Source organism: Bradysia coprophila, unplaced genomic scaffold (assembly GCF_014529535.1).
Source record: "Bradysia coprophila strain Holo2 unplaced genomic scaffold, BU_Bcop_v1 contig_350, whole genome shotgun sequence".
Classification (NCBI taxonomy): Eukaryota; Metazoa; Arthropoda; class Insecta; order Diptera; family Sciaridae; genus Bradysia; species Bradysia coprophila.
The window spans coordinates 2249262-2276218 of record NW_023503608.1 but is presented as its reverse complement, the minus strand read 5'-3'; the positions used below and the strand labels follow the sequence as shown (position 1 = coordinate 2276218).

General features: G+C 36.4%; 6 protein-coding genes across 7 annotated transcripts; 2 read left to right on the top strand and 4 right to left on the bottom strand.

Moving 5' to 3' along the window:
* The first annotated feature begins 249 nt into the window (after nucleotides 1–249).
* LOC119080014 lies at nucleotides 250–25101 on the top strand. Its single transcript, XM_037188191.1, has 14 exons — nucleotides 250–639; nucleotides 696–846; nucleotides 908–1079; nucleotides 1733–1842; nucleotides 1897–2013; nucleotides 2079–2258; nucleotides 2320–2553; nucleotides 2616–2822; nucleotides 2876–3298; nucleotides 3362–3527; nucleotides 8014–8022; nucleotides 18076–18086; nucleotides 22142–22145; nucleotides 25088–25101. Exons 1-10 carry the CDS (start codon nucleotides 572–574, stop codon nucleotides 3524–3526), a joined length of 1827 nt encoding a protein of 608 aa, XP_037044086.1. The 5' UTR covers nucleotides 250–571; the 3' UTR covers nucleotide 3527; nucleotides 8014–8022; nucleotides 18076–18086; nucleotides 22142–22145; nucleotides 25088–25101.
* LOC119080020 (ATP synthase subunit alpha, mitochondrial) lies at nucleotides 4785–7452 on the bottom strand. The gene is made up of 5 exons (XM_037188198.1): nucleotides 7251–7452; nucleotides 6519–6758; nucleotides 6121–6461; nucleotides 5264–6065; nucleotides 4785–5186 (listed from the first exon to the last, which is right to left on the bottom strand). The coding sequence occupies exons 1-5, from the start codon at nucleotides 7314–7316 to the stop codon at nucleotides 4977–4979; spliced, it is 1659 nt and encodes a 552-aa protein (XP_037044093.1). The 5' UTR covers nucleotides 7317–7452; the 3' UTR covers nucleotides 4785–4976.
* LOC119080025 (protein Lilipod) lies at nucleotides 8581–26243 on the top strand. The gene is made up of 12 exons (XM_037188207.1): nucleotides 8581–8664; nucleotides 8778–8995; nucleotides 11876–12000; nucleotides 12075–12214; nucleotides 12277–12507; nucleotides 12580–12648; nucleotides 22378–22536; nucleotides 22595–22750; nucleotides 22820–22974; nucleotides 23036–23267; nucleotides 23334–23490; nucleotides 25824–26243. Exons 2-12 carry the CDS (start codon nucleotides 8921–8923, stop codon nucleotides 25942–25944), a joined length of 1620 nt encoding a protein of 539 aa, XP_037044102.1. The 5' UTR covers nucleotides 8581–8664; nucleotides 8778–8920; the 3' UTR covers nucleotides 25945–26243.
* LOC119080083 (tetratricopeptide repeat protein 12) lies at nucleotides 12642–13639 on the bottom strand. Of its 2 annotated transcripts, XM_037188304.1 has the most exons (3): nucleotides 13158–13627; nucleotides 12969–13091; nucleotides 12642–12909 (listed from the first exon to the last, which is right to left on the bottom strand). In XM_037188304.1, the coding sequence occupies exons 1-3, from the start codon at nucleotides 13523–13525 to the stop codon at nucleotides 12666–12668; spliced, it is 735 nt and encodes a 244-aa protein (XP_037044199.1). In that variant the 5' UTR covers nucleotides 13526–13627; the 3' UTR covers nucleotides 12642–12665. The 2 variants fall into 2 exon arrangements, with proteins under 2 accessions (XP_037044199.1, XP_037044200.1); XM_037188305.1 differs by lacking the exon at nucleotides 12969–13091 and having other exon boundaries at nucleotides 13158–13639.
* LOC119080092 lies at nucleotides 14970–17359 on the bottom strand. The gene is made up of 2 exons (XM_037188315.1): nucleotides 17129–17359; nucleotides 14970–15756 (listed from the first exon to the last, which is right to left on the bottom strand). Exon 2 carries the CDS (start codon nucleotides 15724–15726, stop codon nucleotides 15055–15057), a length of 672 nt encoding a protein of 223 aa, XP_037044210.1. The 5' UTR covers nucleotides 15727–15756; nucleotides 17129–17359; the 3' UTR covers nucleotides 14970–15054.
* Nucleotides 18441–19672, bottom strand: LOC119080086. The gene is made up of 4 exons (XM_037188309.1): nucleotides 19415–19672; nucleotides 19113–19324; nucleotides 18723–18873; nucleotides 18441–18664 (listed from the first exon to the last, which is right to left on the bottom strand). Exons 1-4 carry the CDS (start codon nucleotides 19615–19617, stop codon nucleotides 18508–18510), a joined length of 723 nt encoding a protein of 240 aa, XP_037044204.1. The 5' UTR covers nucleotides 19618–19672; the 3' UTR covers nucleotides 18441–18507.
* Nucleotides 26244–26957: the final 714 nt, after the last annotated feature.

Genomic DNA, 26957 nt, shown 5'->3' with positions numbered 1-26957 from the left:
CGCATTAATGAGGTGCATGTCGTTGGCACCGCCACATTTTTCAGCTGTCTTCAAATACGGTGTATTTAGTAGTGTCGATTGGTATACCTACTATAAGTTTTGTTATAAGTTAGGCATTATTCTAAAAGAGACTCAAACCTACTACGTATAAAAACACCATGAGGACCTATGTCGTACTTTCCAACTTAATTTACTACAGTAATCAATGAACAGCATAAAGCCGACATCAAATTATAGGTAGTATTTGAAGGCAGCACAAAAAGAGGGCGGTGCCAACGACATATACTTGCCTGCGCTGCATGAATGAATGACATTTTTTGCACGTTCCGTCATTCATTCATTGACCATGTACAATTATTGTCACACTTGAACTGAATGAAATTTTAAAAAATTAATAAAAATACGTATTTTATGTAGGAGCAGAAGGAAAGTGTTGTAATAAAACCACTGCATGAGTTTAAAGAGAAAATTTGAGTGATAATAATTGTGATATATTTGATTACCTAAACTTCAATCCCAGTTAATTGGTGTAAGAGTGAAAACTAAAGGCGCGAAACTCTACATAACCATTATGTATATCAATATTTCAAATATTTCAAAGGCGCACTTTAGAAACTACAACGGAATCAATATATTAACGTAAGTAAATATTGATTTCGGTAAATAGAGGAAACAAACTACGATTGGCTTTTTAGTAAAGGAATTGTGGCTAAGGTTGGCGATGTAGAGGAATCCACGAAGGAAGATGGGGAAAAATATGGAAAGTTTTTGTTGATACAGAAAAGATCGACAGTGTACGCACTTGCATTTGGAGAGACGTATCAATTGTGGAAAGAAGTGCTCTTGGTACCTTGATTCACGTTTTTCAAAAACAATCATTTAAAATAATTGTGAAACGAATTTACAGATCGACAAAGTTTTTAAATTTCCACCTGACACATTTTATTGCAAGCCGAAATGGAATTCCAACTCGACGTGCAAATTTGATATAACTTTTTTACGACAGTCCAAACCTGCGAAAGTTGTCAGACCTGGGGTCGTCAGCAACGCTGATTGTGATACATCAAGTCTTCGTAAAGGTAATGAAATTTGATTCGATCAGAACCGACTGCTATTTATGTGTTCGTAGATAAAAGATAGATAGCAGTTGACGACAAAATTAAACGACAACCAAAGGCCAATTAAAAAATTAAGTAAAAGATTTCGAATCAATGGCTTAAATCAAAAGAAGCAATAGACTTGACAATTACAAGGGTGATATACTTGTCGTCTGTTAAATGTTGCAATTACTTTAGAATCATAATTGAAATATACTTTATGTATATAAGAGCGACCACCACTTCGCAAATTTGTAGCCTAAATTCGGGCGAAAAAATATTTGTTTTTTGATGATTTTTCTGAACCAAAATCTATTTTTGAAAAAGTAGAACCATTAATGCACACAAAAATGTGGTACTTTTAAAGGAAAAATTGGTTTGTGAGTGATAATTTATCCCATTTGGAAAAACCTTTCCAGACTGTGTAAATTTGTGTAACCTGCGCCGGTTTTTCCAAGTGGGATAAGTTATCACTCACAAATCAATTTTTCCTTTACATTTTTGCGTGCATTAATGGATATACTTTTTCAAAAAAAGATTTTGATTCAAAGAAATCATCAAAAAACGAATATTTTTCCGCCCAAATGTAGGCTACAAATTTTTAAATGGTTTTTTCCTCTAAATTTTAATTTCAGTGTCAAAACTTCTTCGAACTTCACAAACATTTACGAGAAAACTTAAGTCAATAAAGTTTAACTGTTCGGAAGTACACCGCTACATGGGATGCAACGTTTGCAATTTTAGTGTAAGGCTGGTTAAGTCCATAAGAAACATCTTTTTAATCCATTAAAAAATTAAGATTCCTAGGCAACATTCAGATGGCAAGTATTATTGCAAAGGCTTATGTAACAACAAAAAGAGTCGTAGGAGCAAAATTGGGGTTGCAACTGAACGTAAAATTTGTTTTACGATCCGTGTAAGTGAAGAGAAGTATACTTATATACTAATTAGTTCTGTTTTGAAGCTTTTTTTTATTTGTAGAATGTAAAACTTACAGACGGCAGAAATGACACAGTCGAATCGGTTGTTATTTTCAATTCCGTTAGCGAATTATTGCTTAAGAAATGCGGAGATGACTTCGATACAGACAATGAAGCAATGAGTGCATGGTCTGAACTAGCGGCCAATAATTGTTTTGATATAACACTCAAACGGAACAAAGTACAAGACATAATTTACAACCATTATCGACGATAAATATTGAAAGAGGAATCAATTATAGAAAAAGAAGAGCTCAAAGTATCCTGCGACGGTATTCGTTCACTCGATTGAGAAAGTAATTGCAGTTGCATCTTCAACGTGTTCAAAGCCAGAACAACTACCAGAACCATCAGAATATTCGTATGATGGGTATGACGAGACCAATGACATAATTGAAGGAAAGAAGAAAAAGAAAAAAATTCCGAAACTGCCAACATTCGAAATAAAATTACAGGACTCAACCGAGAAGTTTCGTGTGAGTAATCGACATTCATTCTCAACTTTTACCATGAAGCACAAACAAAGTTTCGTTTACAGGACTACGTAGCAAAATATCGAATTTCTTCAAAACCACCTGGATTGGTACTTCTGATCAACAATTTCAATTTTCCCTATAGAAAAGAAGAAGATGAAAAACAGAGGAGAGGATCTGAAGTGGACATACATATGCTATACCTTGTTTTCCTTGAGATGGGATTTGAAATTTATGGTAACCGGAGCCATAACGACATAAAGACAAGACAGGTAAATAAAATCAAGGAGTTTTTTTTGCCTTTTGAGTTACCATTTCCTTTTAGGAATTCGGTGAACTGATAAATAACTTCCGCTTCGAATTGTGCAGACGGGAAGTCGACTCTGTTTTTATTGTGATATCGAGTCACGGACGTAATAACGAAATCGAACTACCTGGAGCAGAAAAACACATGATTTGCGTTGTGGATGACATAATGATTCCGTTTTCGGACAAACACCTTCCACTATACCAAGGAAAGCCGAAAGTATTCATGCCCATCACATGCCAAAATTTGGGCAATAGTGCAACGGGAAAGTCATTGGAGTTTAGGGACAATAAACTATTCGACATGCTGGTTTGTTGTCCTTCTCTTCCTGGATACTCTCAATTAAGGGTAACTAAAAAAGGTTCGCTTTTTGTGCACTGCTTAGTGTATAACCTTACGAAATATGCAAGGTCATGGCATTTAAAAGACATTTTGGATAAGGTAGAACGAGACATCTAAATGAAATCCGCAATAAGTCTAAGACGAAAATTTTACTTGTTACAGGTACAGATCGATATGAAGAATGAAATTGTGAAAAGGGGATTAGACATAACAGTTTCGCATTATCTTTCAAGTACGTTCGGTTGTTTTGTTCTAGTACCTACGGAAGGTACAGAAGGCGATAATGATTCCAACCCTTTTCAACACATGGAAATCGATAGCGACTGATCAAAATAAAGATTTTTTAATTATTTACCTACCCTAAATTCCGTTTTTTTTTCTGTAAACAAATAACATACCACAACATTATAACAACATTAGTAAATTGTCATTACCAACGCACTTCAAGCAAAAGTGATTATTTAGTCGACAGCTGCCAAATAGAGTATAGAATGGTTTTTGACAGTGTGTTACAGGTTTTTCTCACACTGTCAAGAGTCATCCTTGAAGTGCGTTGCCTCTAATATTGAGCGAAAAGAGAGTCCAATAACGACTGAAATTCAGAACGAAGTAAGACCGACAAGCGAAAGTGTCTAAAATCAACCGTCCAGAACGCTGGTGGAAAAAGTGCGGAATCACAGAAGTGACACTCCCGGGAAGCCCTCACTGTTGTCGACGTATTTGATGTTAAACTCAAAACTTGGAAATTTTTACTTTCAAAACGGGAAGTTTTACACTTTTTTTGCTTCCGGGAAGAAAACATTTTTTCCACCAGCGGTCCAGAACAGATGCGTATACAACTTTTCATGCCTAAATTACGAGAAAAATTCTGAAATTTATGTCTAAGACATGAAAAGCATACATTTTAATGCTATCTGCGATTCGTATTTCAGTGTCCGGTGCACAAAAAAATCTAAATTGCAATCGTAATCTGCGACCAGTGCACTGGTTTTGTCACCAAGTTGAGTTTTCTAAAAATTGTAACGGCTGGCCTCGCGAATGGCAAATACTATTCCCGTGAGACTCCATCCGAAAACATGTGATTCTCTCGATCTCTCTTTCCATAATTTTTTTTTCTTATTCAAAATCTCCTATAAATTTGACTAAACAGAACTAAGTGAAGGCTACCACTACCGACGTCTTGACTTACTGGATACTAAAACCGCTTCAATTTCATTTTAACTCGTTTGAAAATCATGGACATTCTGAAGCCACAGTTTAGATTAGGCTACACGGAGCAGATGATTTTGTTGTTTGATATCCCTATTTTTCTCGTCAACCATTTCATATTAACGAAGAAGGAGTGGGATGTCATTTTCACATTTTTTTAAGTCTTATTGATTATCAGATTGTATTAGAGTCAAAACGCCACAGTCACTTTTATTTACTTTTAGATTTATTCGTGTAATGTACTTTTTAAATGGAAAAGTAATCGACTCTGTTGATTTTTTTTCATATTTCGTAAATGTAATAAATGAATCGTGTAAGAACGACTTCCCGCGGCACTGTAAATAAATGTTGCTTTTCATTAAATTTCCTTTTTTGCTTCTACACATTCTTATAGGTTTCGAAAAAAAGTGTTCGCTCCTCTGATTACATAACAAGTAAATTAAAAATACAAACAACGGTTTGTGTGTTGTGGATGCAAATGAATGCCTTTTTTTGATGTTAATAGAAATTTGTTTCACATTTTACCATTATAATTGGCTTTCGGATATACTGACTATTAATGCAACATTTACTGTGAGAATGTGCTCAAGAATTTTGTGACAACATCCTTAAGCTTGGTGTTTGATGCATCGGTGATTTGACCATCGGTGGCGATTTGCTTGAGAAGAGCAGCTTCGTTTGTCTTGACATGTTGCAAGAATTCTGTTTCGAATTTGGTGATCTTGGATGGATCCATTTTGTCCAAATAGCCTCGGACACCACAGAAGATAACGGCAACCTATAGCAACGAAAAAAAATTGCATTTTTAACATGGATGCCACGCCCAACGACGCTGCAATGAAAATGTTAATTTACTTGTTCTTCAATAGCCATTGGAACGTATTGTCCTTGTTTCAAGAGTTCGGTAAGACGAACACCTCGGTTCAACAATTGTTGTGTGGATGCATCCAAATCGGAACCGAACTGGGCGAAAGCAGCTACTTCACGGTATTGGGCCAATTCCAATTTCATGGAGCCAGCGACTTGTTTCATGGCTTTGGTCTGGGCAGCTGAACCGACACGGGATACAGACAAACCGACGTTGATGGCTGGTCGGATACCCTTGTAGAACAATTCAGTTTCCAAGAAGATCTGTCCGTCAGTGATCGAAATGACATTGGTGGGAATGTAGGCGGACACATCACCAGCTTGGGTTTCAATGACTGGCAGAGCGGTCAATGAACCACCACCGAGAGTTGGCGACATCTTGGCGGCACGTTCGAGTAAACGGGAGTGAAGGTAGAATACATCACCGGGATAAGCTTCACGACCTGGTGGACGACGCAACAATAGGGACATTTGACGGTAGGCGACAGCCTGTTTGGACAAATCGTCGTAGATGATCAATGCGTGTTTGCCGTTGTCACGGAAGAATTCTCCCATGGCGCAACCAGAATAAGGAGCCAAATATTGCAAAGGAGCAGCATCGGAGGCGGTAGCGGATACAATAATGGTATATCCAATAGCACCACTGTCTGTCAAACGCTTAAGAATCTGGGCAACAGTTGATCTCTTTTGGCCAATGGCAACGTAGATACAGTACAATTTCTTGGATTCCTCCTGGCCGTCATTGAAACGCTTTTGGTTGATGATGGTGTCGATGGCCAAAGCAGTTTTACTGTAATGGTACGGCGTCATGGACGAAACGTAGAAGAATTTTGCTGAGAACTTACCCAGTCTGTCTGTCACCAATGATCAACTCACGTTGACCACGACCAATCGGTACCAATGAATCGACGGCCTTAATACCAGTTTGCATAGGTTCGCGTACAGATACACGAGGAATGATACCTGGGGCCTTTGTTCCGACACGGAAACGTTGTTTAGTTCCAAGTGGACCCTTACCGTCAATTGGATTACCCAAAGCATCGACGACACGGCCCAAAATTTCTTCACCGACTGGTACGTCGACAATAGCACCGGTACGCTTGACAATATCACCTTCCTTGATCAACTTATCGTTACCGAAAACGACAATACCGACGTTGTCAGGTTCCAAATTCAAGGCCATTCCCTGTCAATTGATCAAGTGAGCAAGACTGTACGAGAAAGAATTCCCTCAAATTAAAACCTTTAATCCAGAAGAGAATTCCACCATCTCATCGGCTTGAATGTTGGTTAGACCATACACACGAGCGATACCGTCACCAATGCTCAATACACGGCCAGTTTCTTCAAGATCGGCCTTTGGAGCTGAGCCCATAATTCTTTCCTCCAAAATGGAAGAAATTTCGGCAGCGCGTTGACTGCATGATACATGGAATTTGCGTGAAGCAATCGACGCAGCAGGGAAGGCAGCCTTGGCAGCGATCTAATTGAAATTTCCAAAAGTTAGGTTAGAATATCGATTTACTTAATCACTGAGACATCCGCATATGGACAAAGTAATTTCGAGCAATAAAATGAAAAGCTGTAGTCCAATGACTTCAGTGCAACAGTTCTTAGTCAAATTATTGTCTTCATGGAAAATTATCCGAATCGGCAAACACCTTATTACTGAACGAATAATGGTTACATAACAGAAATTTTTCACTTCAAAGTTGCGTAACAACGCAAGTCCACCGATTCTGTGATAAATACTGCGAAACACCAAATTGTTATCACGGATTCTATGTGCATCCGATATTTCTGTACATTTATCACAAAATATACGGTCACAAGGTATGACTTTCATTCCGAAAAAAATTGATTTGTCGGCACGTCAGTCAGATGAAAATTTACATTTTCACGAAAAAAACTGGAAAAATCACTAAATCCAAACTTTCTACGGATGAAAAACGTTCAGCTACCTCAATTAACTTACCTGTGATGCTGTTTTTGGCAAAGCACGGGCCACAGAGCTGGCTAAACGGTATGAAAGGAACGACATTCTCACTTAATTCACTATGATTCCTAGTCTGGTTTTCAAAGATGGAGGAGGCCTTTACTGATCGTCGTTCAATGAATTTTTTTAATATTCGCGATGGATGGCAATTGTCAACCAGGCAATGAATTTTCGGAAATGTTATGTTGTGGAAAATGACGTTTATGGGGTGGCCTCTGTTCACTTTTTGAAGTTGATGGTGTTTGCCGTGACATTAACGAATTATTATTAACATCATGCTCGACGGGTTAATGTATCGCTTCCAAGGACTAGCACAGAAAATGTTTTTCATACCTAGAACCCAAAAAGTGCGACTTCGTCGCACTTTTTCTCTGTTCAACATGAAAAATACTATTCGTACCACGGACTAAAAGTCTTTTTTAGCGTATTCGATTCCAGATCTCGCCTTCGGCTCTGTCTGGAAACTTCTCACACGCTAAAAAATACTTTTAGTCCTAGGTACGAAATGTACTATTCATGTCTTGAAGCTAAAATGGCTGCTTTCTCCCCACTAAAGACCATAAATCAACTTTCGAAAAATGCAAAAAAAGATACATAACTCGGGGAAAGTGTTTTTTTTGCTAGTATGCACCCTGGCACCCCTGGCTTTGGATGCAACACTGTATTTTGCTATAAAAATAATCTGTAATGTAATCATAGTGTGCATACACTCTGCGTTTTTTTCGTCCAAACAAGAGTTTTCTTTGTGTTACTTAAAAAAAAACGGTACCGACAATTTTGTATGAGTAAGAGTAAAACAGAATCACACACTGCCATCTCACATTTGAGTATTCATGCTTGGAGCTAAGGTGCTTTGGTCGAAGTGATTCATGTTTATTTTCTCATGTTTTTCATTCCACAAAACTTCAGATTTTTTCTGATTTTAAGGAGGTAGATATTTTAGGCAATTCTACGAGTTGTTGCCCGAACGAGTGTAACTTTTGATAAGTGGGTCCGTTGTAACTCGTCTCTCTTCTCTAACATTGTATTGAGATTCAATGGACAAAATATGCATTAGGGGCTGTCGTCGGGTAATTTCTTCTGTAATGTAAAAATATCGAAATAAAATTGATTGGAAAAGACCAGTGTCGTATCAATTTTGTTTTTAAGACGAGAAAGATAAAAAATAATGTAAAAGTGAACTGCCTCCGTCTTTCAACATTTGTCGATTCAGTTCGACTGTACGTCGAGCACGTCGAGCCATCAGCAGCTGTGATCGATTTGAGAATAAGTGGAGAAGTGAGGAGTGTGTGTATGATAATGCATTCAGTTTGAATGAAAACAGTGCAACAACAGCGTCGATTACACTCTTTATAATACGGACAGTGACATTTTGTAGATAGAGAGAAACAAAGTATTTTTGTTCCAACAAAAATGCAATAAAACGCAGAATTTTGCTGCAATTTTTTTTCCAATTATATTTTCGTCGATTAAATTAATTTGTGTGTTCTTTGTGTAAATTTGAAGGAAAAAAATTGCGATACAAAGTGAGAATTTTCATTTAACAATATTCATGACTGTTTTGTGTGTGCTGGCCTGTCAATGATACCGAATCAACCATAACGTCAACAATAAGCAAAAACAGAATTTTATCTGGCTGAACACAAACAATGGATTTGGAGGACGAAGATGAAGTAACTGATATCCGGGAACAGATATTCCATAATACGGTTCGCGAACATATTGTGAGTATACGTTAAACAATTGGTTGTCTGTGGCGCAGTTAGGCGTGTTGCTTCACAATTGTGTGCACTTACACATTATAGGCTTTAAGAACCAACCCAACATTGGAATTTGGGTTAAATTTTGAGAGAAGTTTGATTGAGAAAATTGAGGCCGTTGAGTTATTAAACGTTGAATCATTGATGAATCGATTATGAAAAGATCGAAGATATTTTTCAAGATTTGAGAAATTCCGTTAGAATGTTTGATTAATTCAAGGCGTTTGTTGAAACTCAATTTGATCATCAACAGACCGAAAAACCCGTAAAATTCATCAACAATAACAAACAGATGTCTGTTTTATTTCTGGAATTTATTTTTGATTTACAATCCCGCATCGTTTCTTACGTCGTCGTTTCCTTTTGTGATTATACGCAGTTTAAGCTACTGATTATTTTGAGATGTTTTTTTTCTTCTTCAATCAAAAAATGTGCTAAGGCCAGGCCGTAAAAAAAATGATTAACTAAAACCGATCCAATGTTAATTGGAAATATTTTGTTTTTAATTGAGTGATAGTGGTCAGCGAAGCCGCATCATCGATAGAAAACCTGAATAGTGAGATTACAATGAGAAGAGAAACAGAGAGTCAAAGATAAATATCAAGAAAATATTAAGGTCACTACACTCGTTTTCTTTTCACAGCAACGTAGCAAAATAACGTTATTCTTCCAATTAATTTAATGTCTAGCGATGTAGGTACACAAAAGGCATATAATACACCACACATATGGTTGACGATATAAAGTATACGCGCACGTTAGCGAAATGAAAAAAAAAAATGGAAAAAATTGATAAGTACATGTGGCCCAATGAAAATTATTGGAATCAAAATGAACCAATGTCCTTGAAATAGTATCAAAATTACATTATACCGATTCTCCCTGCCTAATAGGCGCACCTTTTTCAATCAATTTAACATGATCTACCGGATGAACCAATAAAACTAAATTGCAAACGTTTATCGTTTGCAACTTTCGGCTTTTAATCACGTCCGTTGCAAGGCCGTTCTAAGACGAGAATTGTTGCATTTGTTTGATTAGATTACCGAGTCGCATGCATGCATGCAGTGTAGATTAGAGTGCAGCTCAAATGAACATATTTTTCCACAAAGTTATTTCTACCGAACGATTTTTCTGATATATACTGCAGTGGATCCGTGGATGTTGCAAGAGACTGTAGTGTACATTGTACACAATCAAAATTTTCTCACTCTATAACTTGAGATTACATTGGATTTCATTGCTGTTATCAGTTGAATCTTCTCTTGTCGTTTAGGTACTGGTGATTCAATGCTCAGGGCCGTAATTAGAATAGTTAAAAATTATGGTTGATAAAAGGAACAAATTGCTTTTTCTCGTCGTTCTATCTTCCATGGTATAGCGAACTGTGTTTCCAGACGCAGCATCCACCTACCAGAGATCTTTCTTTTGTTAAATTTTTTATGTCTTAAGGGACTCAGCTCCCATGTCGGTACTGATCTGATTATGCTAAAAATTGTTTACGTTTTTGTAGTATTATCTGGTACACTAAATGTTGGAGGAATCGTAAACTTTTTTTTATCTTGGTAGTAAATTTAAATTGTTCTGCTTTGATTTTATGTTGCAATGAAATCAGTTCTCCCACTCGTTGCAAACGTTGTTGCTAATGTTTAGGGCCGTTTCGCAGTTACACCGTGCCGCCGTTTTCAAAGTAACAATTAAAACTGTTCTCTCATCTCTCATTGTTACAGCGTAAAGGGAGTGTGCTTTACGGTTTGTTCGAATACGTTTTCTAACGACAGAGATGTTTCTCACTCATCTTTTCTCTTCTCCGACTGTACTACACGCATTGAAAAACGACCACAAATTTTCGCGCTGAAATCGGACTTCTATCAGCCAATGAACGAAGCATTAATTACGGAGAACGGACGTCATTTAAATTGAGCTCACGTTTTTGGCATAAAAATGAAAAACCGATTGACTGCCCGGCGTAAACGCTCATGTAGCTAAAATTGTTTTACGTGTTACGGCAATGTAAATGAAAATGACGCTTCATATACCATTAGCATCACTTAATCACGTACAGTATGTGTACGTGCTTTCAAATTTTTAATTAGACGAGTGGGAATACATCCCTCACCTTCGGATCGGGCTATAAAATAAATCTCGTCCAAATAAATATTTGGAAGTACGGACCTAGTGTACAATTTTTAATACCGTTACCACCGTTAACAGTTTATGAGTTTGTGAGAATATCCGTCTGTAGTACTACCGTTGTTTTCATATTAAAGAAATGGTCTTTTCAGCGGGTGTGGACCTCCCATGATAGAATAGAAATCAGAGAGGCTCTATGTTGCAAATGAGTATTAGTACATTACTATACCAGTGAAGTAATTTGATATCTCGTATCCAGATGAGTAAAAGTATCCGAGGGCTTCAGCCCGAGGTACTTTTACTCATCGTGATACGAGATATCAAATTATTTTACGTGTAAAGTATGGCGTTTTACTTTACGAGCGAGGGAAAGGGTCTTCACTAGTGAGGGAAAGGTCACATTACCTCACTAGTAAAGTAAAACCTTTTACAAACGGGAATCGTATCGCGTTGTAACCAGTAAATCTGTTACTTCATTTGTTTGATCTATAAATTAGTGCTCGCGATGCAAAATCTTTTCGTTAGTCTTAACATACATTTTGCTGTGTCCTCTTCACACATAGCTCAGTATATATTTGTGTAACAGTTGACAAAAGGTTTAATCAGAACAACCCCTATAGGTTAGTTATAGAGTAAACTGCATACTAATTAGATTGCAATCTATTCCATACTAAAACTAATCAAAAAATTCTCTCCAATTTGTCGACTTAGATATTTATGCTGCTAGTCCTATTGCTGTACATTGGCTCGTTTATGTTAATCAACAAATTTCGTCGACGAGATCGAGAAGATTTGTATTCGACCGACTACGATGAGATTCTAGTGTATCGTATTAGGTAAAACGGCAATGCGACCAACTTTCAGTTGTCCAAAATATCAATTGAATTTCGTTTTTCTTTTCCTTTTTTAGTTTGTGGCTGTGTACACTATCTTTAGCAGTTGCAGTTGGCGCTGCCCTACTCTTACCATTTTCAATAGCGAGTAATGAAGTCTTATTATTGTATCCAAATAGCTACTACGTGAAATGGTTAAATAGTTCATTAGTCCAAGGTAAACAAAACGGATTTGTATGACTTGGATTTTTTGATTAAAGTTTTTGCTGAATTTCACAGGCCTATGGAACTATGTGTTTTTGTTGGCAAACTCATCGCTGTTCATATTCTTACCGTTTGCATATCTATTTTCCGAGTCGTCGGGATTCGTAGGTCATAAAAAAGGAGTAATCTCGCGGGTATACGAAACATTTGTCGTGCTAGCACTGTTGGCCATCGTAGTGCTTGGCATGACATATGTAATATCAGCTGTAATCGATCCGGAAAGAAGCGGTTTTCAGACACTGATGAGTAAGTAATTTCAAAACGAAGTCAATTTTGCAGACAAAAATTCAATTTTAATTTCGATTTATCTCTCTCCAGATCTGGGCTCCTACTATCTACCGTTCCTATACTCATGCATTTCATTTCTGGGAGTGGTTGCATTGTTGGGTAAGTCTAAATGTTGTTTATTGCGATTGTACATCCATTTCGAGTGGCGCCTCGCTGCGAATGCGCTCGATAACTTTTTCGATGTACTCAATTTCCTTCGGATTGTTCTTTTTGGCTTCGTTGATGCTTTTCTCAAAGTCTCTCATCTCGCCGAGCATGAAAAATCCATTTGCTCTGCACAGCCAGGATCGTAGATTTTTCTCATCCAATTTCTGAAGGACGAAATCACAGTCAATGATTGCTCGTTTGTATGATTTCAATCTGTGAATGGGACGGTGATTTAACCAAGCTACTCGAATCGGTAATAAGATTATAGTTACGCTAAATAGGCCAGGGCTCTGTTATTGAAGATGACAAAGCTATCTTTGATATGATCCAACGCCTTAGTATACATTACAACAGCCTTTTCGTATTCCTTATCACGGAATGCCTGATTTCCGAGCCTAATTACATGTAATTCACTTTTAAGTTAAGCGTCAAGAACTATCTCGTCAATAATTTCCAATTACCGTCTCAAATTTTGCGCTATCGTCTCACGTTCCTTTCGTTCCTTCCGTCTACGCCCAGCATCTCTTTCCATTTCGGCCATAAACGCACTCTTTCCCATCGAACTCGATTCGGTTAGGTGATCTTCGTCGACCTTATTGATAATCGTTCGATTTTCCTTCACTTTCACCACGAAATCATCCATTGTCAACATATCCCTGTACCGTTGATCGGCGCCCAGAAATCGGTCAGCCTTATCGGTTCCGGTTTTCTGTTCAACGGGATCTTTGCTGTTCATCATTTGCAAAATGTTCATGACTTCATCGATTTTCGTTTCGAACGATTGAAATTGTTCTTCTTCCGATGGACTGAGGACTGTGTTTTGCGACATTTTATTTATTGGTGGGAAAGGGATATGTAATTTGACCAATGCTGAGGATCTCCTGAATATTGTTTGCGATTTATCGATCAAATATGCAAAACTTTTTTAAGTGTCATGGAAACAGACGAAGTTTGTTTACTATGTCTGGTGTCTATGACCGTTTGTACTTTCAATTTCTTGGAATAAATATCGAACTACGTGCGTAGATTTCCGAGGTAATTGATAAGGAAATTTATTCACCTTTGAGGTAATAACAAAATTTACAATTTTTCGTCGAATGATAATGTACGTCTGTACCGCCTGAGACTGTAACATGTATATCTGAAAACAAATAATTGAATTCGTCCACCTGTTACCCAGCAACAGTTTAAAAACTTTTCTATTCGAAAATTAAGAATAACTTAATGCAGAATCAACAACAACAGCAGAGAAGACGTCACGAGATATTTTGGAATAGATCCGTTTTTTTAATGAAGAAAAATTCACAATTTTCAATCATAATCGTGTAGGTGTTTTGTTTGTTTTGTACCGAACGTAATACTGCTGCACTGTTTGTGGTTTTTTCTTTGTGTATAGGAAAAACCAATGGCATCGCCACAGATCATTTCCACTTAGTTAGTTAATTAACGCAAACATAGTTAGTTAGTGATGTGATTTGAGGTGAAAATATGTTTTTTGTAAAATCGCCAAAGAAGTCAAACGATAGTGTGTTGGTCAAAATAGACCTTGAGCTCTTGACATTGACGACACGTTTTTTTATCTAAATTAAAAAGTTCTTTTATTCATTGGGTTTATTGCTACGTACAGTGAGTGTATAAGATTGTTCGAAATGGAAGATGCGCAAAAAATAAGCTTTCTCAAGGCTTATTCATTTTCGTCAAGTAATCGAAACAGAGTCTCAATAAAAAATGGAAGGTTCAATGAAACCAATTTACTCCTTCAGTTTTTTACTCCAGTTGAATTCACCAGCTGGTCCACAAACACAAACTGTTTAGAACTTAAATAATCTTAAGAAAAGTTACACATAGTGCCCGTGCTACTTTGACGTCATTGCTTTGTACGTGTCATATGAGTGTATAGTAGCAAAGACACAATCTTACCTTGTGTTTGCTTACTATACAGGCAGTGTGATTTTGCTAAATCTGGTGAATTTAACTGTGGTAGAAACATTCATATTTCTATTTATTTACCGCCATGATGGCCATCAGGGATCAAAAGTAGTTTCAAGAATTTCGGGATAGTTTTGCGGAGTGTCTGGGTGGCGATATTTTCGTTTCATTATTTATTATAACTGAATTTCCGTTGCGTAAAGGGGGTAATCATTGCTTTCAATCAAAGCACCTAATGGAATATTTGGTGTGTCAATATCGTAGACCAGTCATACATGGTAGTCGAAGGTCAATATACTAATCTATAGTAGTTCCGTACGGCTTTCAAAGAACAACACTCTCAATTCGTCAATAGAAATCTTTTATTTTACTTCAAATTGTAATTCAATAGTAAACTGAAGCCAATAATAAAACTTTCTGCAAAAGTTTTCACCACTTCGCCAAGCAAAGTGCTACAGTTAATCGATCGCTTCCTCTCTCCGCGTTGACATCGCCTATGTATGCAATGGCTCCACTACCAATCTTCATAAATGCAGCTAGCGCCAAATTAGGATTAGCTGGTGCTTGAGCAAACACCAAAGATTGAGTTTTGGCATTTTCGACTGGTTTATAAAGCATTTGCTCCGGCAGAACCTGCGATAATTGTAACGCTTTAGCCGAGTATGTTTCTTCAACATCCAGACCATGCAACAACATTTTGCCCATTTCCGTTATTCCGAATGTTGTTCGATAATAATCGGCATTTTTCCATGGGACACCGAGGTTCTCAAACATAGCATCGATATCTACAGGTGTGGTAAAGGACGAAAATAGACATCCAAATATTACGAGGCCACCACCCATTGCAAATTCTTTGATAATTTGGTGTAAGCTCGGTTTCTTTGTGATAAATTCGTTAACGCATAGCAGTACCGATTCCTTCCAATTGCTTCCAGAAATTTTCGTTTGAAAAGTGGTGACCGAATCAATGGTTGTCACACTTAGCAAAGGATTTTTTTTGAATTCCTTCATCAGCGGATCGTACATCGATTCAAAGAGACCTTCTGAATCGCTTCCTTTATCAATGTTCAAAACGAATACGGTTCGTTGGGCTGCCATCATGTAACTTCAATAATTGAAAGTCTCGTCTATCTGGAAGTGGAAACAAAAATTTACTCTAATGTTATGTTGAAATCAGAGAAACACACATTGAATTAGGAGGTGAGAAATGCCGATTTTTGTGTGTTTCAGCCTGAAACGTTCAGGGAACAGCATCGGTCAACGCTCTTCAAGCAAAAGTGATTCAAGTGACACATGCCAAATAGGTACTATAGGTACTCCAGATTTTTTTCAGTGCAAAAATGAGTTTGCTACACTGTCCCGTTTAACACTTTCACTGCTTTCGAGTCGGTCTTTTGAGATACGAAATTTAAAAATCAGAATCATTTGTTAGGAAATTAAATTTTCGATCACATTGTCCATGAAAATATTGTTATTGCTATTGTAAGTGATAGAAGTGACCGACTTGCCGACAGCGACAATCATTGAGAGTCCTGTGAAATAGTGCTCAAATCCACAATCTATTTAGCGTACCACTCATGCTTGAAGTGCGTTGCATCCGTTGATTTTTTTTTAATAGGCTTTCAATAGGAACTCGAACATTTACAACACGAACGGTAACGATTTCATCCTCATATACATATAGGTTTGTTTCAAGGCTGAATGAAATGTCAAATTTCACCTGTAGAGACAAACACTCATCAATATTTGTATGAAAACCGGCCTCTATGGATGAAATCGTGCTCGTTCGGGTTGTAAAAATTCGTGTTGACAGAAAACAAACCGGTTATGTAAACTACGCAATTTTTCATACAAGTATTGATGAGGTTATGCGTTATCGATCAAATTTGACAGTTCATATCGCCTTGGAACAAACATTTTGAATAAAATATCTACCAGTTACGGTACTTTCAAAGGTAACCTCACTTTAATATCGTTAAATGTTTCATTCATTTCGGAGATTTTTTGTTAACGTGGATGGAATTTCTTACAGTGGATGATCAAATGTTAGTTGAAGATAATCTATTCAATATTCTAGCCTTAAAGAGAGCTTTATTTTCTGAACTGAATAAACTCCTTCATAAATTCAACTCAACAAAAAGTACTAGTGTGAGAGCCGTGAGAGAGCTGTCAAGTAAACAAAGCAAAAATTGAAAAATCAAAATCTCTCACACGGCGTACTTTTTTGGTAAGTGGAAATCAAGCATTATGCAACGCATTTCGTTGATCTGACAGTTTTGATGTTGGGACACAACTTAATAATGAATTTCAATACAAAAATACGCTTTGAATAATTAGCTTTGTTATTCGTCACATTCTAATTCAATGGAAATATAGAAGAAAAGAACGATTTCATTTTTGATGCCAAATTCACAAATTAAACTTTTTTGTAAATCAGAAATGGTCACTTCAGACCCTTCAGACCTTAAAGAAAGAAAAAAAAAACTAAAGACGATCGTCTTACCTTTTATATTATGTTCAATAAACTCGATAACGAGAACCAACTGATCCAATTTTTTTTTAATTTTTAACACTGCTTCAAATCAAAATTCTACTTAAATCCTCTTAACTGAATAAAGTAACTGTACTGTTAGCTCGCTGATACTCAATAGCCACACAAACCACGTGTGAATGAACAGTCGTGCCCAGTCGGTGTGATGTACACACAACCGAGCCAACTACGTCGGGTTTGGATGGAGTTTAGAGTTATATAATCGGACTTTTCTGTTGCACATACACACCCTCATTATAATGGACATTGTATAAGAATATAATATACATTTTGTCTGTTTTGTTTTTATTAAATATTTTGTTTATATTCTGCTTGCTCGACGAAAAGAAAAACTCTTTCGTTCTCTAGTTCCACTGATTTTTGTTTACGTAAAAAAATCATCAAAACACTTACTCATAATTTCGTTATATTGCATTCTCAATACATTGTTCACATGGCGCTTTTTGTTTGGTATGCAAGGAAATTTGATCTTTTGCCGACAGACTTTAATTCTTTACTTCCAATTGTTCCAGAACATTTTGCTGTCCATTATTCAATCCATTTGATATACTTACCGAAACCGAGTCGTGCTTTCGGAAGAATAACTGTTGAAACTATCCGCAGTAAAAATGCATAACATCTCTTTATAACGAGTTCTCCACTGATTTTAAGTGGAAAACCAATACCCTCTCTAGCAAACAAACTTCGTCTTGACACTGTCAAAATACCTCCTTGGCACACTGTTGACTAATTTCTAATTTTACATGTAAAATGCAAAGGCTGCGTTGCATTTTTACCACTAATTGGTATTGGGAAAACGAATTTTCGCACATTGTAAATAGTCTGAGTCTAGTCTTTTAATACAAATTAAACATTTAAAGTAGTGTTGTATGAAATCCGTGCATATTGATAGCTGAGTGAAGGAAATACAGATATTTTTTTCTGACTGACCTTGTTATGTAGTTACTGCTATCTACATACAGCTAGATTTTTTTAAAAAGAAAACTGGTGGTGCAAATAATCAAATCTCTCACACGGGAGAGAAAGTGTTGCACTTTTCTCACTAGAAATATAATATCATTCGCAATTTTCGCAAAACGCAATTTTCTCATGGCCTATTGAGTTACTTCCGTAACCACGGAAATGACCTTCCTAAATGTTCCATCTTGCAATACTTTCATAAATGGTACTTATTTTGTCAGTGTAATTTCATCAGCACTTCCACTTAAGTGGTACTTTTGTAAAATAGTCGCTGCACTGCACACGGTTAAATTTAATAGTCGAATTTGCAATTTTAAAACGTTTTATTGATCAAATGACACAAAATTTGAACGGAAAATTTACGCATAGAATTAATCTCGGATAAAGGTAGGTTCCCCTTCAATAACAACCTTGCCATCTACAATGTTATATTTCTGTTCCTTATAACCACACGCAAGTCGTCCAGAAATGACATCAATTCCATTCTGCTTAGAAACGACTATATATGTCTCATCTTGCTCGACATATCTGAGGACGTTGAAATTTACTAATCTATTTCCTTATGAAACATAATGTGTATACTAACCGCGCAGAGAATCCATCACCATTCGGAGATGGGGTAGACTCAAACAAGTGAACAAGCTCGAAGTCTTCCTTGCTTAGACCATTACGATAGTCGAACATTTTCTTCCTCATTGCGTTCAAATCAACCAAAACTTGTTTGTAATCCTGTTCGACTGGAAGGAAATTAAAAACAAAGAAATTGAGAAAAATAACTGCGAAATATAGAAAATCGCCGTTATAGCTCCGATTAAAATGAACTCCAGAGTATATACAGAGCCGACTTTCGCTGGTCTCATTGAGCTTCATAATCGTCCACAATTTGAGTTTAATTAGAATTATTATGTTGGAGTAGAGAAGTCTTATCAATTTGATATTGAATCTACTTGAAAAAAATTTGAGAACTTAAACTTACAATCACTTGGTAACTCATCATCGATGCTCTGCAGTGATGAACTAAATTTCTTATGATTCGACTCGTCTTCAAATGAAAATTTACCATTTTCGTCACGCACATACTTAAGGCTCACGCCACCCTTGACACGATAATGACCACCATCTGTTTGGATTTTATTATCACCGTCGATTGTATAATATTCGAACATCGAGACACCGTTGATTTTCAAGCTGCAAGCACATCAAACAATAATTACTTTATCGTGGACCATTACTATTCTTCTCATAAAAACCGGCTACATAGAAGCACAAACAACTTACGCTAAATTGCTTATACCACCATTGACATAAAACTGATATTTCTCCAATGGAATTTTCGAATCAGCTGGATCAAATGCTTTCGTTTTTTTAAATAGTTCGTATTTATCGTAGAAAGCCTGTATGAATGCACTGTCATAATGGCAATCAGGAGGCCCATAGGCCATTGCACTCACGGATAGCAAAAGTAATATTAAATAATTCATTTTTTCGATCGTCGATAATAGAACGGCGGTTTAATCGATACTGATAGTGTGTTCATGAGAGGGAGCATTTATATATGCAAAAATCCATCTAATCTCCTTGTGTTCGTTCTGACCATGTTTGTGTAGTACGAACAAAATTTGCTTGGAGGGTAAGTAAAAGTTCTTTAGTCGTGCAATTCGGCCAAAAGGGCAGTAGTATTTCAACATCAACGGGTGGAATCTGGAAAATTTCCACACTTCCGCTCAGAGTTTAACTACACTGACAAAAAATAATTGAAAACACTTGTCATGGGTAACGTTGTCTCCAGGTAATCCATAATTTGTTTTCGCTGTGGCAGATTATGTATATTACCTAAACAACCTAGACAACTAAAATTTTCAATTATTTTTTGGCAGTGTGAGACTTACAGAGGTGGGTGAAACCAAGAGAGGTGTGACAGTGTGACACACTATATTTCATTTTGTATAAGTATTAATTATAATAGCTGCCCTGAGAAGTCAGAGCATTACAGCCACCGACAGGCTCATTGTACGTATTGTATTAATTAGTAATTAAAAAAAAAAACGTGGGAGAGCGGGCAAAATATGTATGACCCCTCTACTTTTCAGCGATTTCTCTATTTTCACTTGCGAGTTTTTTTATTGCATTCAAAAATCACAGAAAAAAATGTCCAATGGTATGGTAGGTATAGAAAGTTCACAGATCGAAAATTAAGTCTAATGATTGCTGATAAATATTTATTTTCGACAATTTTTACGTTTGATAATTAGAGAATATTTAGAGAATTTTCAAGGACGAAAGTAAGAATTTGTGCTAATCTGTCTAATTTTACTTGCAACGAAGAAAATTAACGTATATAACAGAGCCAGTGCTCACATATAACTTCATCTTAACGTAGTTAGCTCTTCGGGGTTAAAAGGTAATACTATCAGACTATCAGTGTTTCCGCATGAATGAAGAGAATGTAGCATTTACATAATCTCAATAGAAGCAAAATTAAAAAAATTATAATTTCGGAGTATTACCGGTTTGATAATTTGTTTCGTGCCCCACAATGGTAATTAGAAATTATAAGGGTAAAATGCGATAGATTTTTCTTCTAATCAATTCACACTGGGGGTGTGCGATGATACGGATAACGTAACGAAAAAAATCATTAACTCAAATTTGGCTCAAAATAGAAGAAGTTTTCCAGTATTGGTGCGGTAACATATTTCAACCTCTACCGCAAAATAGTTTTATGTTGTTTGTTAGCCAAATTAAGGTTTTTCTTTTCATTAGAGCCTACATCAACAGAAAAAAAAATCGGAAAATATTCGTGGGAAAAATAATTTTGATGAGTCGTTGTGAAAACTTCAGTTCATCAGAAACTTTAAGTTTTCAAATCGATACAGGATTGTATTCGATTATCACTTGGATAGTCTTAAAACTCTTAAAAATGTTGTAGACAGCACAAAACGATTTTTTTTTGAAAATCGTCCTCCAAGTGTTTGTGGTGTGCTTTGGCCAAAGATTAAGTCAAAATGACTCAATGGAGACCAATGACTTTTAAATTAAAAGTTTTAATCACTGTCCACTGTCCAGCTTTGCTTAGACTATCAAAAATTCCGTTTTCGTCTAAAAATGTTGTTAATGGTACATTTTAGAAAATCCTATCTTCACGCAACTTAAACGCCAAGCGAAACTATTTTGTAACAGTTTTGAATTTATTTAAATTTACATGCTTACTTGCGTCGAAAACCACACATTGTATGTGTGAAGCACTACTTACCACGCTTTCAGCATGTGAAATCCATTACATAACTCGGGATAAAAATAAGAAGTCTCGTTTTCGTGTGTGTAATGAGCTACGCCTCGGATCAACAAAATTCTAACGAAAACTCTACTTTTCATCTTTTGTGTCTGGTGTATGGGACCCGTAACGATTCTGTACGAAATGATAACTTTGAGAGCCCCCTGCAGACTTTTTTTTACTTATATAATGTGTGAGATACAAAAATTCGACTTTTTTAAAAAGAGATACCGCGGTGGTGCAAGCTTGTGTGATGAAATATACATCCAATTTATGCAAATAATAAAATGACCGTCTGAAGGGGAAATTTCTGGAAAGACAGCACTGTGACCTTCTGCATTTTGTTATAAATCCTAAATTCAAGAACAGCTTAAGAAAAAAAAAACGGTTCGATTGTGGTCTTTCGCATCAGTGAACGTATAAATTAATTCTAATTTATATGTTCACCGGTTTTTCGTATGTTTGTTAGACTCACACGATATGAAGAGTAATTGTAGAAGTCTCTTTGATTTGCCTCTCATCGTGTAACTATGTAGAACAATGGAAAATTATGCTCATGGTGTTTTTGTATCATACAAGACTTTTGATCGAGTTAGCTGATGTAGGGTAGTGGTGGAATCACAATTCATAATTTGATGGGTACTATTTGTTGTCAATATTATGCTTCATGGGAGATGTGGGTGTTGTTCTGCAGCCTGTTGTCGATACTTTTCATAAGGTGAGATTTCGGCTGGTCTCTTCTGATGATTTTGTTTCCATCTCGAGTGTGAAATGTTTCTGATCGTTCATGTATTGAATACATTAGGTTGAAGAGATTCGATGAAGTTTGCTTGGTAGTATGCTTGGCAAACTATTAAATCAAAATTATTGCAAAAAAAAAGTCTATTTGAAACTGTAGAGATCGAGTGCAATCGCATTCTTTGTAAAGGCCTTGACTGATTTCATAATTTTCTTCTTTTCTTAACAGTTTGTACGCCATTTGGTTTCGTGAAGCTGTTCGGTGTTGTCGGCCAAGTATTAGTAAAACCGCATTTACTTCGTGATGTCGACGAAGAATTCCAAACATTCAACTTAGAGGAGGCTTTTATCCGTAGAAAGTTAGAAAACTCATACAATTGTGTCGCAGGTATGTGATCTCGATCTATTAACTTGACGTCGCTAAGATTTTGTTTGCTATCGTTTAGACAACAGTCATCACCGATCGTTGTACGACTCGGCCAAACTTTATACGTCTGGCATTGGCGATTTGTATAAAATGAAGTCTGGAAATGGGAATTCTACGGATGTGAATCACTTACACGAAAGACTGAGAGAATTGGAGTCTGAACGAAAGGAATTAGGTTGGTTCGCGTGGTAACATAGTTAACATAGTTTTTCGTTCTAACACCGAATCCGATTTGATTATACAGATAAACAACGTACCTCAACGGCATTTCAACGTAATTTTGTATATCCCATCGCAATGTTGTTGCTGCTCTTTTTAACGGGGATAACGGTACTGATTGTTGTGCAAAACACATTGGAATTGCTGATTGGCATCAAGGCACTGCCTTTAAGTACAAGAGTAAGATTCTTGTTGCATTTAATATCTGGAATGAAGACACTAAGCCCGACTCCATTTTCAGCAATTCACACTTGGAATCACTTCGTTATCGAAACTAGGTCCGATTGGTGCGGCCCTAGAAGTGTGCATAATATTCTACTTAGGGGCAACATCTACGGTCGGTCTATACACAATGCCCTGGATGCGAAATGTACGGCCAAGAATAAAGCAAACATCACTATCGCTGCTAATCATCAACTGTGCCCTCGTATTAATTTTGAGTTCGGCACAACCGCTCCTCTCGCGAATTATTGGTAAGATGGGTTGACAGACTGTTTCACAAACGAAGGTCGTCTCTAATGTATCGAAAATCGTTTCAGGAATCACCAATTTTGATTTGCTCGGCGATTACGGGGCCATCGAATGGCTGGGAAACTTCACGTTTGTGTTGGGCTACAATTTGTGTTTCGGAGCGGCGACGACACTTTGTTTGGTGAACAAATTCACTGCGACGGTTCGTCGAGAATTATGCGCTCGGTTAGTTGAAAATTATGTTCTTTGCATCAGTTACATGTCGTTCATTAATTAAGCTTTATATGCGAATGTTAGAAGATTATTTATGATATGAGAAATTCACACTATACTGACGACATATATACTCTTAATGGGCAAGACAGGAATACCGTCAGCTATTTGTTTGTGGACGATTTTTTTTCGTGTGAAAACAGTTTGTCATTTTTTGTTTTGTTTAATTATAATGGAAAAATCATTGAAGCTAGGCTCCATTTACATTCGTTTTGTGTATCAAGGTGGTTGATGTGATCGGAATTTACAATATTTAAATCGCCTGGATTCCTTTAGATCGACAACCTATGTGTGCATGTGTATGAGTTCTTCATAAGGCCATGGTTTGAAATCTATGCCACATTTTTACACTGGCCATGGCCAATAAGAATAAAAACATTTGTGTTTCTCTACGTCTTTTTTTAAGGCTAACGAGAGCAAGCCTAGTGTATATCTCAACCGTCACAGATCGTGTAATGTTTAAATTAGTGTCAAAGGTGTAAAGGGTAGATCAAGAATTAGATTAAAAAAAAAAAAAATTCGAAGCCTGTGGTGGCAGCAGACAAGTGGAAAATTTAACTTGTCTCGTACCAGGTAGCACAGACTTTTCAATGAAAACTTTAATCTTCATTTGGCACCAATGCCTTTACTTTGACGCGCATTTGAATGTTCTACGAAATGAGACTGTTGAGATATTCATTCGATAAGAGCCATAAGATCGTTAAGAGTGGGATCGTGTGAAAGTGTTGCATAGGTTTCAAACCGTTCAAACCTTATGACAGACTCATCGGCATGCAGCCGGGCTCTCGGTTAATCTATGTGTTAAGTTTTAAAATCAAATATATCGAAGGAATAACCTGATGGCATCAGTGAGTTAAGAGTCAAATGATTAAGCTTTGAAAATTGAAAACAGATCAGGTGATGTTATCAGTACTGAAATTACTGTTAGCACAAACGCTCAAGAACGATATCTACGTATGATTCCAATGGCTCCAACCACCGATTAAAATCCCAGAAAATTAGAAAAATTGGGTTTTTCCACTATGTTTTCTTGCACTAACTAACAAAATAAGATAATTTTCATATTTAGCTGTTCCCTCTAACAAAGTACCAGTTCAGTTAACCTATTGTCACCTTTAAATATAAGTTTTTCTTGAATTGTCATTATTTTTAACCTTTCACTGACGACACACATATCATTATTAAATCTATTACACTACGTCAATGCGTGTAACTGTCTCACCCGCACGAGAGGTTTTGTTTGTATAAGTGGGCCAGCTGAGAAACGGCTACTGTTACAAGGAGTTTACTGTAATATGAGACGACGTTAGAGTTCGTCGTTCATTCGTGTCATCATTGTCGAGAATAGATGATTGTAGTCGTCCGTAAAAGGTTAAATTCATCCCTCACATTTTCGAAGTCTTTGTGTTCCATTTCGAAATAGTTTTAATGTCATTTTTTAGAGTCAAAAAACCAATTGAAATTGAAAATCGAATTAGGGTGGGCAGTCGCCATCAGTCGCCGGACAAGTGTCAGTAGTCGCAAACCTATAGTTCTTTCATTGATAAACTGTTGTATGAATGAAAGAACAATATATGTCCAACTTCTGGCACGTATCCGGAGACTGTGCGTGTTGTCACCACCCTACAAATATTCCAAAAGTAATGCTCGCAACGACCAGACATGAACCTGTCCTGACGAAACGTGATTCAAATCAGGTCAGGTGCAACATAAAATCAGGTCAAGGTCAGTCTCAGGTCAACTTGAACTAAATCCGATTGTCCTGAGTCTGATTTGAGCTCTTTCCAATTGAAGCAATGAAAATGAGAAAAAGAATTGAAGAATAAAGAAAACCAATAAGACTGCTGTAGGAGTTGTTGATTATTTAAGTTAAAATTGTAGTTAAGCTTCGTATAATTAGAATATTTAAAAGTGAGAGAACGATAAACCAACCTCATTGAGTCGCTGAATCTAATTTTAAGTGCGCCAACGATTATATTTATTTTTTATATATTTAATCAAAAAAGCAATAAATAAACGAAAAATGAAATTAAAATCTCTCTAGCTTTCATCAAAATAATAAACTTAATCCAATTATTACTAAGTCACTGCTCCTCCTATCATACATATCCAATGGTTGAGCATTAATAAGCTTTCATCATTGTTACGTGTCCGCTTTACTGCACTATATCCTATTTACAAGAAGCACCAAACTTTTAAGAACGAAAACAATTTTTTTTAAAAAACAAACTCCTGATTCCACAAGGTTTTTGATTTTTCTTTTATTTATTTTCTTTTTCGAACAGATTAGGATCATTATTCGGCTACCGATCGACCCAATGTAATCAACATTTCAATGATACCGCTAATGTTCCGGAACCGGCTGATTGTTTAAGTACAAATATTGAAACCAAAAAATCTGAATAGTTTTAGCATTTTAGCATTGACCCGAGGATATATGCGGAAGGATGGTAGTGTAGAGATTATTTAATTTATTTGTTAATTAGTTTTGTAAACTGAGGAGAGGAAGAAGATTTTATTTTTAAATTGCGTGAATGAAGAGAGAGAGATTTTTTTTGGTATTTTACTTTCGTCGACTATCGCACAACAATTTCAGTTAATATTTTTCGAAATTCAGATTTTAAAATTTTGTAAATTTTTTGTTGCTTGTTTAAATAAAGTGACTGTGTGATGAAAGATTAAACGTGTGCTGTTCTAAAAATCAGTTTTTTTCTTCAATGCCTTCATTATACTAAATTAAGGGTAGTTTAGCTAGACTAGAAATACTCATCGTCACGTGAAGAAAATGCAACTTACTTTTTAGTATGATAAAATGAACAATCCGATTCGATCTGATTCGAAAATTTGGAACGATATGCCAGCTTCACATTCTTTTCAGCTGAGTTACATAGAAACAGAATTCGAGTAGATGATCTCCCAATGCTGCCATTTGTTTTATTTACGTTGCGAATCTTAGAGTAATTAGTATAGTTAGTCTAAGTTGCGAATACGTTTCCTAAAGTACGACTTTTCGTACATACGAAAGAAATTATTAGAAAAGGCGATCTACAACGTTCAAAAACGACTTTTAGGTAAGTGCTGGCATAGGGTAAGTAAATTACCAGCAAATGTGGAAATGCCGATGTATCATCCAGTAAATGCAAAGCAAATTACTTCTTCAGTTTTAACTACAGTTTGTTCACACAATTTTTTCAATTTTCGATTTATCGGAGTTTTAAAAGTCATCGATGTTTCCCGTCAACTAAGTGATTCCCAGTATATGATATGTTGGCGCAAAATTTAAATTCGTTAAGGGATTTTCAAATTCTGTGTCAAAATATCATATACTGTGAATCACTTAGTTGACGGGGAACATCGATGACTTTAAACCCTAAAAAATCTCAAATAGGTTCAGAACTAAAATAAATCCACTGAATATG